Below are 17,305 nucleotides of genomic sequence, written 5' to 3' on the forward strand. Positions count from 1 at the left end.
TCACGGCAACGCTGGATCGTTAACCCACTGAGCAAGGGCAGGGACCGAACCCGCAACCTCATGGTTCCTAGTCGGATTCGTTAACCACTGCGCCACGATGGGAACTCCAGAGTTAAAATATTTTTAAAGAAGTTTCTGCTCATCATAATTTTTTCATATTACTTGAATATTATTTTTTTTAGAATATCTTACCAATAATCTTTGTTTAATCTGTTCCCAAATTCCGCATCTGGTAGCATGTCTTCATTTTTAAAGTGTCTTTGTTATTTGGGTTTTAAACATCTGTAGCCCCTTTTAGAGAGATTGAATGTTATCAGCTTTACTGAGAAGTTTGTGTTTTCAGCCTGTAAAATGGGGTGAGGGAGGATGGCCATCTGATCCCAAAATTATATAAATCATGTAAAAGCTTAGTCCACTGCCTCCAAGTGCTGTCACGGCACTCGGGCGCTGCTCAGGTGACGCTCCTCCTCTTGCCGTGGATTCGGTCCCTGTGGGATCTGTGGTGGGAAAAGACCCTTCTTGTTTGAATCCCAGGGTAACCTGGAAGATCTGGTGTTGAATCTTTGGCTCCCATGTAAACACGGGTTCCTATCCCTCTGTCAGGCTGCTTCTGCATCTCAGACCCTGGAGGTTGGTTGTTTACATCTCAAAGCAGGCTTGAAAACAGTAGGAAAGGAGAGTAGGTCAACATGGCATATGGTTGAATTTGTATGGACAGATGTGCTTGAGAATAACAAGGACAGTCTTTCAAATTGGTTCCTTAGGAATAAGTGTGGTATGCAGATGTTTCCTAGTTACGGCTGGGATTGAGGTACATTTAGCAAAAGGTACTTTATGTGAGATAACACATTAACCTAATTTTTAAAAAGCTCTGCTTCTCCTCTTAAGTTAGTTCAGTGAGGAACAGCCTGTAAGCATCTTACAGCAGCGTTATCATTGAAGCAGCTCATCGTTCAGCACAGGTGGCTCTGGAATCCCTTTCTGTGAAAAACATTCAGCATCAAATACATACATATTCTGCACCACTTCTGTTTTTAGGTTCTCTGTTATATTTTTTAATGATGTGTTTTATATATATATATATATATATATATATATATATATATATGCGTGTGTGTGTGTGTATATATATATATATATATATATATATATATATTAGAGTTCTCTGATGGCTCAGTGGGTTAAGAATCCACCATTGTCACAGACATGGCCAAAATATATATATGTATATATACACACACACATATACATATATTTACACACATATATATTACATACCTATAGATATACATTCATGTGTATATACACATATATTTATTTCAAAGCTTTTACACACTGTGGCACATGTAAAACAATCCCCTCTCTGATGTAACAGGTCCCTAAACCCAGGGTGGAAGATGTTAAGCCACTGGCCAGGCCAGTCTACCATGTGAGGAATCTGCTATTTGGGATGTTGGCTTCCACAGTTTCTCTCTCCTGTTGTGCCGATTGCATAGAAGCTGGACTGAATCTTGTAAAAGTAGTATTATTTCTGAATACTTTAGGAAATAATGAAAGTCTGGGCATTTGGGGAAAATAAAGAACTAATCAGTGTGTGCGTGTGTTGTTTACACTTAATGAGGATGAAATAGCTGAGAGTCCTACAACTTTTCCTTCTACTTCTTCCAAAGACGGTGTGGTTGTGGCTATGTACAGGCTCCAAGTGAGGGCCTATGTGGGTGTGAAGAATTAACTGCTAATTTCCAGATCTACCAGCACCCACAGAACTTAGAGAGGGGCTCCCATCCATCCTGCATTCTTGGTAGAGGGTCTCAGGTCCCCTGCTCTGTTGAGAGCAAGTCCCCTCCGGCAGATAGCCCATCACTTCACAATGCAGCACCCCAACTTGATATTAATGTTAATATTTATTTGTAAGCTTTTTGTCTAGAAATATGTACATATATGGACATAACTCACTTTCTGTGTGTTTGCTTTTCTACCACAGACACGGGAGCAGAAAGACAGGCACTAAGAGAAAATGTGTATCCTAAACTGAGAGAATTCTGCAGAGAAAACTATGGATTAGAATTTCAGGTAACTCTGATATAAATTTCATGTTTAATTATGTCAATTAAATAACTAATATCTAATTATGTCAATTAAATAGCTAGTATTTGTGTCTTGTCACAACTTGAATGTTAGAAAAGACAAGTTCTGAGCCCCCTACCTGACCCCAAATTCATTTTTTTAAGCATTTCCTTCATTTCATTTCATTTTCTGGTGAAAAGAGACATCAGAAATGGAAATGAACTATTTAGTCATTAATAATCTCCACTAATATCAGAAAGGGGAAGGTTTCTGGGCACCTGCCTTTAAGCTAGTGTCTCTAGAAATATTCTCCATCTTAAAATTGGGGCCAACTTTCTCACAAATGTTTCTTTTTAGCAGCTTGGCCAGACCTAGCCTTCTATCTTAACTTTTAGTTTTTATTCACATTGTAGAATATCCTTTTTCCCAAATATGTTGGGATTTACCATTCACAAAAAAAAAAAAAAAAGTAGCCTTTCAAGAGACAGTAACTATGTGTGTCATTCTGGCATTTGTAGACCTCATTGATTTGGTCACCTAACAGAAAGGTACTCGAAGACACTGGGCATATCTTAAGACATCCAAAACATTTTGAATTGGTTCCTGCAACAGATAGCAGCATTTAGTCAAAGTTTCTCACCTTCCTTTGCAATGAACCTCTTAACTCTCCAGTGTTAACATAACTACCTGTTTACATTGTTCAGTGAGGAAAATGGACCAGAGGTTTGTGGTGGAAGAGTGCAAAATGTGCCATTGTTAATGGAAGAACATTTCCCCTCGTTTGTTTCCTCCTGAATGCAGTTGACCCTTGAACTATGGTGTGGGTTAGTGTGCTGAACCTCTGCACAGTTGAAAATCCACATATAACCTTGTAGTCATCCCTCTGTATCTATAGGCCCTCCATTTTTGCAGGTTCAGCCAACCATAGATCATTTCGTACTGTAGTATTTACTATTGAAAAACATGCACACGTGGGTGGACTTACACAGTTCAAGTCTGTGTTATTCAAGGGTCAACTGTAAATATTTCATTAAGGCCTTTTAGTATGAGATCTAAAGTAACAGACTCAAAATGACTTCAATCTCAATGCACAGTATCGGTTGGCATCAAGCCATTATGACACATGTTGAATAGTTACTCATAAGTCACTGTTTTACTTGAAAAATTATGAACTTACATTCCTTGTTGTGAAGTCAGCACTGCCTTCTTCAAGGAATCTGTTTCCGCTGATAACAAGGTCTCAGCTATTATAAAAATTGTGATATGTCAAGATTACCAAAGACGTTGACATTCCTTAGGGATTCAGTTACTGTAAAGAAATGTGTCCAAGAATATTAATCCCCTGTTTGTGTGTGTTTGGGTTTGCCTCACTTTTGTCAGTAGAAGGTTGAGCTACAGCACTAAAACATGGTATTGATGAGGATTAGTTGAGGGGGGAAAAAGAAATATTTTGTAAAATTATAAGTAGGCACAGGACAGATAAGGCCAAAGGGAAACTGTAAGAGGCAAGGTCTGTAGAATAAATTGATGGCAAAGATCATTCCAAGCAGTATTGAATCAGTCTGTGAGCTACTAGACAGTGGCAGAAACAGCACTGAGTAAAGTATGACATGGAATTGAACCCCAGCTCCTAACTGTGAGTAACTTAACCTGCCCACTGGTCCTTCAGTTCAGTGTCTAAAATGGGGCTGGTGACAGCTTACCCCTCTGAGGTTGTGTTTAGAATAAAACAGGTGAAGTTGCATTTACTTCCCATCTTCTAAGCTCAAGTATATAGTATCTAAATCTAAGAATATGCTTATTTAGTCTAATCTTTTCTGATAGGTTGATTATAGATCTGTCCGAGGCTGTTTACTAGTGAGATGGCTCTCTCTCAGCTTCAGCAAAACGTGCCCAAAGCTTCATGGAAACACCAGTTTACCCATGCACTGGACCCAGGAAAAATGCATTTCCTCAAAATATTCAGACATGCGCATCTGTCTCATGCCTTCTTGCCTTCACTGCCCTCACCTCCTACAGTGCTTTTCGGTCTGGTTCTTCCCCTGCTTCCCAGTCACTCTTCCTGTCTAATCGTAGGTCATGTCCCTCCTTTCCTCGCCCTCTTCTCTTCAGCTGTGTGACCACCATTTGGTTTGTTGAACTGCAAACTCATCCCCATGTAAGGATTTTGCCCTGGCTCTTCTTTCTGTAGGAATGCTCACTCCTTCTTCTTCACGTGGGTGCTTTCTTACCATCCTTCAAGTCTCCACTGAAATGTCACTTCTTAGAGAAGCTTCCTAATGACCCAATCTAAAGTAACCACTTACATGTGCTCGCTTTTACATCACCCCGGTGTATAGCATGTGTCAAGGGTGGATATTTTTCTTGTTTACTCACTTTTAGCTCGCTTCTTGTCCTTGCTCCCACTACACTGTAAGTTCCACAAGAATAGGGATTCGTCTGCCTTCATGACTACATTCCTGATCCTAGAATAGTGCCTAGCATGTAGTTAAACTCTGTAAGAATGATTTGAATGATTGGCATCTCAGCCCAAACATTACTTGCTTAAAGAATCATTCTCTGATTGTCTTATTCCTCCCAATTTATGCCATGTCCTCTGCTCCACTAAAGTCCTATAACTCCCAATCAGCCAGCTCATTCAAGAAATCTTTGTTGGAGTTTCCTGGTGGCCTAATGGTGAAGGATGCAGCATTGTCGCTGCAGTGGCTCAGGTTTCATCCCTGGCCAGGAAACTTTCACATGCTGTGGGTACGACAACAACAACAACAAAAATCAGCAACATGCTAGCCAGCATTCCAAGTGCTGGGAATAGAGGAAAAAAACAATCAGACCTTCTTCCTGAGGAGCCTCCAATATCAGTCAGAGGGGCAGACAGTAAATGGTAAATTCCAGTGGCAATAGATGTATCTTATGGAGTACATACTTTTAAGACAACTGACACATAATAAAGGGAGGTAGGGAATGCCAGGTGGTCAGAGAAGGACTCAGTATTAAGACAGATTTTGAGTAGAGATTTGCAGAAAGTGGTGGAGCACATCACACAGCTGTTTTGGGAGGAGATTTCCAGCCTGAGGCAACCAGGAAGGTCTGGGGTGGGAAAGTATTTAGAATATTCTAGGAACAGTAAAGAAGCCACATGGAGGTGGAGTTGAGAAAAGGGAAATAATTGTAGATGACCTCAAAGGCAGATCATACAGGATCTAATGGACTAAGATTAAGGATTTAGAATCTTACTAAGTAAGAAGGAAAAGAGTGACATGATGCGATTTACATTTAAGAGGTTCACCCAAGGAGTTCCTGTTGGGGCTCAGCAGGTTATGGACCATGTGTTTTTAACTCTGTGCCAATCTGGCAGACTGTTTTCTAGTAATTCCTTTATTTTTTTTCATTTAATGAAAATGCACCAGCCTATGTGAACTTTAACTAATTCTGTGGTAATATATGTAGTTGATTGTTCAGAGATGGAAACACTGAATGGAAATAATGTCAAGCCTACTCAGAGCAGAAAATACGCAAGACTCAGAGTAAGACAGTGTGTTTAAATAGGATATTATTTGATTTGCCAATGTTCAGTAAGGGCCTTTGGCTACAGAGAAGAGGGTAGAAAGGAAGAACAAGGGAATAAACAGGGAAAAATAAAAACAAACTGGGGCAAAAGCAGCTAAGGACCTAGTAAGTAAAGGGCTTGTATTACATGCACAAAGGTCGTCCGACTTTCCTTTCAGATGTTTCCTCTCCATTTTCACTGCCGAGACCCTGACGTAACCCCCACTGCTTCAAAAACGTTAGATGAACTAAGAGGATCCTAACTTATCTTGTTCTCAGCTTACCCTCAGGAGGTTGCAAGTCTTGAGGAAGAGATGAGTTCTCTCTTATTTTGAAGTCTCCAGGGCCTGGAAGAATATTTGACATTTACTGGGTTTAGTAAAAGTATGTCAAGCCGAACTGCCTACACCATCCTTCTAATGGGGTTTTTCCTAGAGTAACCGCACTTCATGTCATGTTGTCTGTTCCTTTGCTTAAAATCTTGTCATGGCTCCCTGCTGCCTGTGGGGTCCCTTTGCAATATGATCCCAGCCGTCTCTCCAGCGTCCTCTGCCATTCTTCGCAACATCAACCCTCCACACCAGTCAGGCCATCCTTGCCGCACATCTTGCTGATTCCTTATTCTTGGCTTTAAAATCTCATGCGCTGTATCTATTTCAGTTCTCCCCTCTTATCAGAAATAGCCCTTCTCCTCTACCATCTGCCCTTCACAATTTAGCTCAAGGCCTAGCTTTCGAAGAAGTCTTTTCTGATTCCCAAATATCCCCCTTCTACTCCTTGAACTCTTAGCTATCCGTCCCACCCCACTCGTACCCCGAACAGGAACCCCTAAAGCGGGTACTTGACTGACATGGGCACTTAGCATCTGCTCCCTTTGGGAAGCAATTTTCTTTTTTTTATTTTTTTTTTTTTTTGGTTTTTTGTTTTGGGGGGTTTTTTGGTCTTTTTGCCATTTTCTTGGGCCACTCTCACGGTATATGGAGGTTCCCAGGCTAGGGGTCCAATGGGAGCTGTAGCCGCCAGCCCAAACCACAGCCACAGCAATGCAGGATCGGAGCAGCATCTGCAGCCTACACCACAGCTCACGGCAACACCAGATCCTTAACCCACTGAGCAAGGCCAGGGATCGAACCCGCAACGTCATGGTTCCTAGTCGGATTCATTAACCACTGAGCCACGACGGGAACTCTGCAATTTTCATTTAAGTCCAGCCACTCAACTCAGTTGTCATTCTTTAAGGATACTTCCGACTTTGAACATTTTTAGTGAGCATCTAGTATTTCTCTCACCTCATCGTTAGTCACCAAGGTTCATAAGCTTGTTCCTTTTTCTTCACCTTTTATGCCCAGTAAATCCCAATGACCCACAGATCCTACCTTCTTAAGTATTTCTGAAACCTGTCCTGTTTTCTCAAGTTTGTATTACCATCGTCTTCATTAATGCAATAGATGTCCTGCTGGTCTGTCTGCCTTCATCTCTCTCTCCTCCTCCCCAACATCAATCCCTCTACCCACCCTCCATCATACTGCTGCAGTGGTATCTCTGAAGTACAAATCTCTTATCTACAAGGTACATCTGCACTTGGCAGGGCATGCGAGGTTCCCTTTTTCCACCCCCATCTGCCACTGAGGTCCTGTCTGTCCCCTCCCCCAGAGGCAGCTTGTCTTGGCCTCTCTAATCTACACCGGACTCCCCAAACAGGTTCTTCCCTCTCCCTGAGTCTTCATACCCCCCTGCCCTCTGTGTGGGGAGCTCCTAAATTGTCCACCATGCCAGTGACTAGAAAATGTTCTACTTATTCTTTAAGAAATGGTGAACTTGCTTCTTTTAAGATTCCATAGTACATTATTCCTAATCTTTAATAGCATTTGATATATTGTTTATTACTTTTAAAATGTCCTTCCCCTGCTAAGTGGGATCGCAGAGAGGTCAGAAGTCTTATTATTCATATCTTACTATTACCAGCCTTTTTTAGAGTTCCTGGCTCATATTATATACATAATAAATGTTGGCTGATTAAAGTAAATGAATAAGGCCCAGAAGCTGAGAGTTTAGACCAGTGCTATGCAAAAGACGTATAATGTGAGTCACAGATACAAGCCACAAATGCAATTAAATTTCTATTAACCACATTTTATTTTATTTTACTTTTTAGGGCCACACCTGCAGCACATGGAAGTTCCCAGGCTAGGTGTCGAATTGGAGCTCTAGCTGCCAACCTACACCACACCACCTTAACCCACTGAGAGAGGCCAGGGATCGAACCTGCATCCTCATGGATCTTAGTTGGGTTTGTTAACCACCGAGCCATGACAGGAACTCCATACTAACTGCATTTTAAAAACTAGAAGGAAACAGATTTTAATAGATAAACAACAATGACCTACTATATAGCAAAGGGAACTATAGTCAGTATCTTGTAATAACATATTAGAAAATATGAAAAAATATATATAACTGAATCGTTTTGTTGTACACCTAAACACAACGCTACTTCAATTTTTAAAATAGTATTCAGGGAGTTCCCATTGTGGCTCAGTGGTTAACGAGTCCTACTGGGAACGATGAGGTTGAGGGTTCAATCCCTGGCCTAGCTCAGTGGGTTAAGGATCCAGTGTTGCTGTGAGCTATGGTGTAGGCCGGTGGCTACAGCTCCAATTGAAACCCTAGCCTGGGGAACCTCATTTGCTGCAGGAGCGGCCCAAGAAATGGCAAAAAAAAAAAAAAAGACAAAAAATAAAATAATATTCAAACATGTAATCAATATAAAAATTATGAGTGAGGTATTTTACATTTTTTTTTCATACCAAGTCTTCAAAGTCCAGTGTGTGTTTTCCACTCACAGCCCATCCTGATTCTGACTGGCCAGTGCCCAAGAGCCATGTGTGGCTGGCGGCTCCTGTGCTGGACTCTGAAGTTCTAGATGGGAGTGGCATCAGGGTGAGGCCATGCCAGCAGAGATGAGAGTGTGACTGCCAGGCATCCTGAGGCAAGTGATAAGAGACTTAATTAGAGAAGCTGTGATGAGAATGAAAACTCATTTCTACGTGTTAAAATCCAGATAATGACTAAGAAAATAATTTTTCACTAGTCAAATTAGTAACTTTTTATTTGATCACTTTTGGCCATTGCCTTAGCAGTGTCAGCTGAAAACAAACAAATCCACAATGTAAAAGCTGTGAGTCACGTTTATTTTGGTGTCTTACTGAGGATTACAGCCTGGGAGACAGCCTCTCTGAGCTCTGAAAAATTGTTCTGAGGAGTAAGAAGGGGGAGGTCAGTATGTGTGGCTGAGGTGTGGCAGGCGGGGGTGAGTACCTGCAACCAAACTCACCTCTTGGTAGAAGGTTGCTGCTCGTCACAAAGAACAGATATGGTTTTAGCAATTTTCTAAGTATGAAAAGATGCAAAAATCCAGACTCATAAAAATTTTCTTCTGAAAATATCTATCTGAAGGCCAATTCTGCCAGATTTCCCAGAGCACAGAGTGCCTCACTGCCCATCCCTGCCCTCAGCTCCTTTCAGGGGGTGGTGTTGTCTTAGGCAACAGCCTAAGAGTTATGGTCAAACAGTTCATCTGCCTGCTGTCTTAAAACTTAAGCCTTTCTGTCACCTGCCTGTCTTGATTTCAAAGAAAGTTTATTTCTCAATATTAGATGAACAGTCCTTGTCTTGGTGGATGCAATTTGCTACCTTTTGCAACATAGAGCTTTTTAAAAATGCCTTGATAAGCCCTTGCTTTAAGTGTGACAGCTTGGTCTCAGAGCAGGAACTTCTGTCTTGGCCCAGCACTTTGTCTTCACCCTGTCAGGGAAGTGGGAGTAAGGCCCGCAGCTCCAGCCAGCAGGAGGATCTCATCAAAGCTGCTTTCAATCTCTCAGTGACACTGGTACCACCTGAAAGCAACAGAGGAACAGAGGCTTATGACTGGTGAAGTGCCTCCTGAGGCCATTTCGGTCTAGAATTTATCCCCCTCTTCTTCGCTTAAGGTTTCATCTCTTCCTGTTTCCTTTGGCAGGGCAGGGCCAGACTGCTTCACTAGTTTGGTTTTTTTTGGTTTTTTTTTTTGTTTGTTTTTTTTTCCCATCCCTAGACCCTAATTATTCATCTTCTCAAGCTGGTGCCTGTGTGTGAGTGAGCCCCATATCAGCATCTCCAGCTGTCTCTTCTCTGGAGTACGTGAAGATAATTCTATTTTTTGAATGCTAAAATGTCTAAATGGAACCCACTTTCTCAATTGCTACTATTTCCCAATCTTCCAGACTTTAAAATCTTGGCTCATAATACATTCTTCACCCTTTACAATGTACTGTTCCTGTTGATTCACCTGCCACAGTGTTTCTTAGAAGTTCGCTTTGCCTTCCAATTTCACAAGGCTCTGTTCTTTACTCACGCATCTGTTTCTTGATAGCTGAGTGACTGTGGCAACGTTTTCCTCATCTTTCCTTACCCAGGGTTTTTGTTTTGGTTCAGACTGTACACAGCCATTCAGGTCATCTTTAAACCATACCTACCAGATTTCATTCATGCTAAAATGCACATGGTTTTTTTTTTTTCACATTTTTACATCTCAGAAATCAGGATCTGTCCTAAAAAAATAAATGGTGTGTCATGGTTGTGTGTTTCTTTCTTAGTGGAATATACAATATTGGAGCAGCCTATTATTGGTGATATAGTAGAGTCAATAAAATGCAACAAATTATGTAATTTGTGGGGTATAGTGAAAGCAGCATAAGTTTTTCTGTTACAAGCACTAAGATTCAAATTCTGGGTTTGTAAATTACCAATCCTGTGACTCTGGGCAAATTGCTTTTACTTCTTTAACACACAGTTGACCGTTCTGTAAAATTACTGGGACAGAATTTATCTTCCAGGACTGCTGTGAGAATTCAGTGAGATAATACATCATGCCTGTCATGTGGAAGACAATCAGTGCTCATTTCATTCTTTCGCCTTTAAGTCTTACTCCTGATCAAGAACCGAGTATAATGAAATTATTCATGTGCATTTTTCTTTTGCCTTTCTGAGTAGGTAAAAGACCTTTGATCAAGACATCTGTCTGAGTGGTCCTTCATATCTGGTACAGAAGGAATAGAAGAATATTTCAGAAATATTATCTTGCACACAAGAAAGGATTATGCAGCAAGACAAAAACTTGGGAGATCACACTATGAACTTGAGAGGAGACTTCTCTAAATTCCTTGAATCATTTCTTTAGCCTATCAATCAGTACCTAGGATGGTGGCCCTGGAGGTCTAACAGGTAAAGAAGAGGGCCCAGCTTGTTAATGAGGCAGAGCCAGGACCCACCCGATGTGGTTTCTAGGGAAATGATGGAATCAGACAGAGAAGGGCAGAGTTCAGTAGACTTGCCTCACCATCTGCTTTCTCTGAGTTCTTCTTCAGAAGAGCTGAGGTGGGTGAGATAAGTGGAAACAGGAGTGAATAGTCAACACCGAGAGCAGCTTGCCTCTGCTCTCTGTTAGGGCTCTGGAAGGAGATCGCCTCACAACCCTCACCCCTCTGCCAAAAGACCTGGGCTGTGGCCCTGGGAGCAAGACACCTGGAGGCTTAGCTTCCCAAGCTGTCCCCAGTTACTGTGTTTCATCTGTGTTAAGAGCCACTGTTAGTGTCCATGACAGGGAGAGGGGACCTCACAAAAGGCCTGGGGTGAAAAAACCAGAGGGACTGTGGGCCCAAGGCCTGGGACTTCTCATCCACAGCGGGGAAGGATAGCCTGGGCTGCCTGCAGAGCAACACCAGGCTCTGGGATCCTAAGAGGGAAAGGCCGATCCCTGGGGTACCACTGCCCCAAGCCCAGATCTGATGCCAGCAACCAGGCAGGCAGCGGGCATCACCTGGGGACTGGGCCCTAGAAGTCCAATTTTCCCCTTGGCTTTGAGGCCACCCAGACATCATTGTAGGAAAAGAAGGAAGGGGTGAGGAAGCTGCAGGCTTTTGAGAGTGTCGGTATCTTGATTCAAGAGAGAATAAGTACTTAATCAGATCCTTGGAAACATCCGTTTAAGCTTAGGTTTAAACTGGCTAGAACCAGAAGCTCATCTTACCTGATAATGAGAGAATAGAGACTTAGGCAGGAGCCCCAAGACAGAATAACGAAGCTACATTCTCTGTGCACATCCACGTTGTAGGTTGTAGGTCAGGTGAAATCGTGTATCTTATATTAGCTTGCCCTCACCACTAAGTACTGAACTGAGCAATTACTTAGGCTCACGCTGAAGGTCCATCATCAGTTGTGTCTACCTCTTCTTTCTCTACCACATCTGCCCTCCTGTTCTGTGGAGGCTGGTCTCCTCTGTACACAGGTTTTCCTCCCACCCATCTGCCTGCTCAGGAATCTCAAAATGCATTTTTCCTTCTGAGTTTCCAGAATACATCCCTGGCTTCATAACTGACAGGCCATGTTGTGATGCCCTTGGTCTCCTCTCCACATTGTCAACTCATCACTCCTTTTCCATTTTCTGTTAATCAAATATGTGCCTCTTTCTCAAGTGAAATGCATCTCCCCTCATTGAATCACACACCCTTTCACTCAGGCCAACACTTCAATTTATCTAGCTCACGTCGCATTTCAGTTCTGTCCATCAGAGCCCAGAAAGGTCTTGCCAAGTTAATATTCTGTGTAAGTCTCATAAGCATATTACATCATTCTTCTCCCATCCATAAGCCAGTTTATAAAAAGGAGAAGGAAGATGAATAGAGAAGATAAAAGGGAGGGAAAGCCTTATGTCATCATTGACCTTCCTCGCTCCAGTTGAATTGTAAGTACTGGCTCAACATTTCTGCAGCATGCAGTAGCTTTTCTGGAATTCTCAGGCCTGACTTGCTGAGACATTATTATTATTACTCCTTTACTTTGTACACATAGGCAATCTTATAATCGAGCAGTGGCACTGTGGGATACTCCAGAATTTACTGGAAGAGCTATCCTTTGCCTAACATTTAACTCTGCTAAATTGTGGCTGTCAGCTGCCCCTGAACTTAAAAATCACACAAAAAATTAGTCCCTCAATAAACAGAATGAGAGATCCCCCTTTGCAGGTGACATGTAAGTGTCCCAGTTGGATCCGGTCACCATGAACTCCTTCGTAAATTCTGAATACAATGCAGCTATTTCTTTCCATCCTCATTTTGTATTTCTCATAGGAGGCAGCGGAGACTTTGTAACAAATCATTGCACAGTTAAAAGAGCCCTCATTTAAGAGGGCTTTTTGTCAACAGTTATGATAAACTATTGAAAAAGTAACTTCAGCCCAGTTTTCTCATCCATAAAGCAGAGTGTTTCTTCAACCTGATCTTGTTTCCCTTCTGCTCCCCAAATTATCCTGCTGTGACTGTACCATCTCTGTATGGGCAGGCCATGTCACCTGTCTGTCTTTGCAGTGCCGTTCTACCTAGAAGTGCCCCTTCCCCTCTCTGAGGAACAGTCTCCGAGGCATGAATCCTTCAGGGCCAGACTCCTGTCTGTCTTCCTCACTGATGTCTACCTAGGTCCCCAGGGCAGGTTAAGGTGCTTGGTCCCATGGGCTTTACTCATTGATCCCCAAGCAATTTACTGAGCCTCTGCTCTGTATCAGGCCGAGTTGTGAGTGCAGTGGATGCCTTCGTGTTGAAAACGAACATAGTCCCTACCCTCTCGGAGTTTCCCATCTCACAGAGAATACAGTCATCAACAGCAGTGACCGGGGTGACACTTGCCACTGAGGAAGTATAGCAAGTAGGCAAGTGTGATGGGGACCTCATCAAACCTCGAGGCATCAGGAGGACTGCTGAGAAACATGTCTATGCTGAATGCTGAAGGATGGGTAAACGGAGATGCCAGGGTACAAAGAGGGATACTTCAGGCAGAAGGAACATATTGTCATAAGTAAATCTCAGAAGGAACCTTTTTTTTCATTTTTATTTTTTGTCTTTTTGCCTTTTCTTGAGCCACTCCCACGGCATATGGAGGTTCCCAGGCTAGGGGTTGAATCGGAGCTGTAGCCACTGGCCTACACCCAGAGCCACAGCAACTCGGGATACCGCGTCTGCAACCCACACCACAGTTCACGGCAACGCCGGATCCTTAACCACTGAACAAGGCCAGGGATTGAACCCGAAACCTCATGGTTCCTAGTCAGATTCGTTAACCACTGCACCATGACGGGAACTCCAAGGAACCTTTAACATCATGTAGTTCTTCACTGCCTGCTAGGCACCTGCTCTAAGGGGCCGTGCATACATTAACTTGTTTAATCTTTGCTATGAGCCTAGGCAGTAAATTCTATCTTCTCCATTTTATTAGATGAGGACCTCAGAAATGTAGAGGTAAATAACCGCTAGGGTTTCCATAGCTAATGAAGGGCAGAGTCAGAATTGGGACCCATGCAGGTTTACCCCAGTTTCTGTGCTCTTAGTTACTGCACCAAAAAGCCTCTTATCTTCATACCTTCACCAAAATTTATATAGATATGTAAAGGTATATATATAGATATGTGTAGGTATGTAAATACATGTATACTTATATATATGTAAATATATACATATATATTCTCATGTACCCATGTTGTACAAACACATGTGAGGAGTAGACATACAGTTGGCGTGTGACCCCTGAAGAAAACATGGTGTGAGTTGAAGTTGTAGAGTTAGGCTGGGAGTCAGTCACGGAGGAGCTCAGAAATCAGGTTACAGGTTCTAGACACCGCCTTCTGCTGATAGAAACTGAAGTATGGAAAGCACTGTAAAATAGTGTTTAACAGCCCAGGTTCAAATCCCACCTCTGCTACTTTTGTTGATTTCAAGCACTTTCCTTTATAAAATAGGGATCATAATTTCTGTCTACTCCTAAGGTGAAGGAGTAAATAAGTTACCCTATGTAGTATCTGGTAAGAATGAAAAGAAATCTTAGCTATGGCAATCAAATTTGCATCTTATAAGAAAAAAAATCCCCCTGCCTGGAATGTAGTGAATGGATCAGAAGGAGCAAGGACAGAAGTAAGGAGGCAATTTGGGAAGCCGCAGTAAGTGATAGAGTGACAGGCACACTCAGAAAGCCACTCCCATGCAGTGGGTACTGAAATCCCACAGACAGGAACAAAGACAGCATTGGGGAGTTCCCGTTGTGGCGCAGTGGTTAACGAATCCAACTAGGAACCATGAGGTTGTGGGTTCGGTCCCTGCCCTTGCTCAGTGGGTTAACAATCCGGCGTTGCCGTGAGCTGTGGTGTAGGTTGCAGACGCGGCTCGGATCCCGCGTTGCTGTGGCTCTGGCATAGGCCAGTGGCTACAGCTCTGATTCAACCCCTAGCCTGGGAACCTCCATATGCCACGGGAGCGGCCCAAGCAAACAAAAAGACAAAAATAAATAAATAAAAATAAAAAGACAGCATTGGGTTTTTCGCTCAGCATGCTATTTGCGATCAGGTGTCCTGCCCCTAAAGGAAGTTGGTACCTAGTTGCAGCCTGGCTAAGCTTCCTTTATGCCATGAGTTTCTCAAGCCCTGGCTCAACACAGATGCACAGTGGCTCCTGACTTGCAGCCTCTTTTCGGCCTCCAACAACTCCTGGTATGTTCTGTCTGCAGGTTCAGTAAGCCTGAATAGTCTGAGGTCCTACCTTAGTTAATGGTTTTGTTTTTTGTTGTTTTGTTTTTTTCTTTTAAGGCTGCACCTGCAACACATGGAAGTTCCCAGGCTAGAGGTCGAATTAGAGCTGCAACTGCAGCCTATACCACAGCCACACCAGATCCAAGCTGCATCTGCAGCCAGTTCCATAGCTTGAAGCAATGCCAGATCCTTAACCCACTGAGCAAGGCCAGGGATCAAACCCACGTCCTCATGGACACTATGTCAGTTTCTTAACCTGATAAGCCTACAATGGGAATTCCAAGGTTTTAGTTCTTTACCACATTATAATTTTCCTTAATTTTTTATTAAAATATATAGTTGATTTACAGTGTTCCTTCAATTTCTGCTGTACAGCAGTGACCCAGTCGTACATATACACATTCTTTTTCTCCTACTACCTACCATATGTTCTAACCCAAGAGATTGGACATAATTCCCTGTGCTGTACAGTAAGATATTATATAACAACTGTCAGGTCTGTCCAGAGGCTGAATCTCCCAAGACAGAGAGGCATCAGGTCTGAGCAGCTGGTCGACTTTATGAGGATTTTTTTATGAAGCATTATCCCACCTCACACTGTTGGGCCCTCTCTTTCTTTCTGGTGATTGAGTGTGACCACTGGGGCCAGCCAATTCTTCCTGGGCTTGATTTAGGACCTGCTTTTCCCAGAAATGTCTCTTAGTCATGTTCCCATATATCCTGGATGAGTATCTCCTGACCAAGAGAATAACTGCCAGTACCCAAAGTTGTCAGTATTTGTAGTAGTTCCAGTAAAACTATGGTTGTGGATGACGTGGACCTCAAGAGGGTTTTTTGCTTGTTTTTCTGTGTCCCATGCACCTAGAGAAAGTCATTTGAACCAAAGCGAGAATGACCATATCTACAAACATTAACTTACCACTGGAAAACAGTATCTGACAAACCCAGTCTGAGGTTTAAGACTGCTCTGCTTACCTCCCCCATTCCATGAACATTCTAGTACCAGGACACAACCACTCAACTACATTCAAATGAGTGCTGTCTTCAACTCTGTATTGACCTTGAAAGTGACAGCCGTAGCACAATAATGTTGTCCCTGGAGTTCCCATCATGGCGCAGTGGTTAACGAATCCGACTAGGAACCATGAGGTTTTGGGTTCGGTCCCTGCCCTTGCTCAGTGGGTTAACAATCCGGCGTTGCCGTGAGCTGTGGTGTAGGTTGCAGACGCGGCTCGGATCCTGCGTTGCTGTGGCTCTGGCGTAGGCCAGTGGCTACAGCTCCAATTCAACCCCTAGCCTGGGAACCTCCATATGCTGCAGGAGCGGCCCAAAGAAATAGCAAAAAGACAAAAAAAAAAAAAAAAAAAAAAAAGTGTTGTCCCTGTTCAAAACTTTCTGAACCTACTCTGTGTTCTTTTTGAAAAATTTTAGTGGTGGAAGATGCTGACCTCTTTTAAGAATAGATTTGATTGTTTTTAAAGACCTAACATCTTTTCAAAGCCATGTCTTATCAACGTAAAGACAAGCAGGGCTAGAGAAATACCATTTTAATAAAAACAAACTCCCAACTATAAGGTGACAAGAGTTTTTGCAATACAAAATGAGATCACTCCTACAGAGGAAATGCTCTGGGTGGTGGCACAATCATTGGGCGGAGTGTATAGCCTCCCATGGAAATAAATTTGGGGAACAGCCTTCACTTCAGTACCATGTCTGTTCAAAAGCAAAATCAGTCATATTGTCTTTTTTTTTTTTTTTTTTTGCATTCATATAGGGTCATATGACATGGGAATATTGAGAAGGAAAATATTTTGGAAAGTAAAATCAAAGGCTCTTTCTGAAAAAAATCATATGAAGCCATGATGAACTGAAATTTGATCTTTTTTTCTGTTTTGGTAAAGCATAAAGTTATTTCTTACAGGTTACTTTATTGTTTGTTCAGTAATCTTGGTATTTAAATGATTAGGACTGACTTCAAGTGGTAAAATTTCTTAGGGCTTTTATTTGCTGGTCTTTGGTTTTCAGACCAAGCCAGCATGTTATAATGAGCATGATAAATTAGCTTCCCTAATATTTTTAAACAAA

The 17,305-nt window shown here is 42.4% G+C and overlaps 2 protein-coding genes across 3 annotated transcripts in view; one reads left to right on the top strand and one right to left on the bottom strand.

Moving 5' to 3' along the window:
• Nucleotides 1-17,305, top strand: part of NWD2 (NACHT and WD repeat domain containing 2) — a 204,325-nt gene that overhangs the window by 78,146 nt on the left and 108,874 nt on the right. For both annotated transcript variants that reach the window (XM_003128911.7, XM_084971724.1), the window contains exon 2: nt 1,985-2,073. In XM_003128911.7, coding sequence (XP_003128959.4) covers nt 1,985-2,073 — 89 coding nt within the window. The remainder of the gene's footprint in view (nt 1-1,984; nt 2,074-17,305) is intronic.
• The window catches only part of LOC146400381 (uncharacterized), a 164,571-nt gene that overhangs the window by 29,496 nt on the left and 117,770 nt on the right, over nt 1-17,305 (bottom strand). The window contains exons 3-6 of the mRNA XM_084971729.1: nt 9,307-9,509; nt 8,421-8,597; nt 5,898-5,960; nt 3,245-3,311 (exon numbers count right to left, since the gene is read on the bottom strand). Coding sequence (XP_084827855.1) covers nt 9,491-9,509 — 19 coding nt within the window. The 3' untranslated portion in view covers nt 3,245-3,311; nt 5,898-5,960; nt 8,421-8,597; nt 9,307-9,490. The remainder of the gene's footprint in view (nt 1-3,244; nt 3,312-5,897; nt 5,961-8,420; nt 8,598-9,306; nt 9,510-17,305) is intronic.

The sequence above is a fragment of the Sus scrofa genome, chromosome 8 (genome assembly GCF_054392235.1).
Source record: "Sus scrofa isolate SSC_HxYL_T2T_F1_AM1 chromosome 8, Sscrofa_HxYL_maternal_Yorkshire_Landrace_v2.0, whole genome shotgun sequence".
Lineage (NCBI taxonomy): Eukaryota > Metazoa > Chordata > Mammalia > Artiodactyla > Suidae > Sus > Sus scrofa.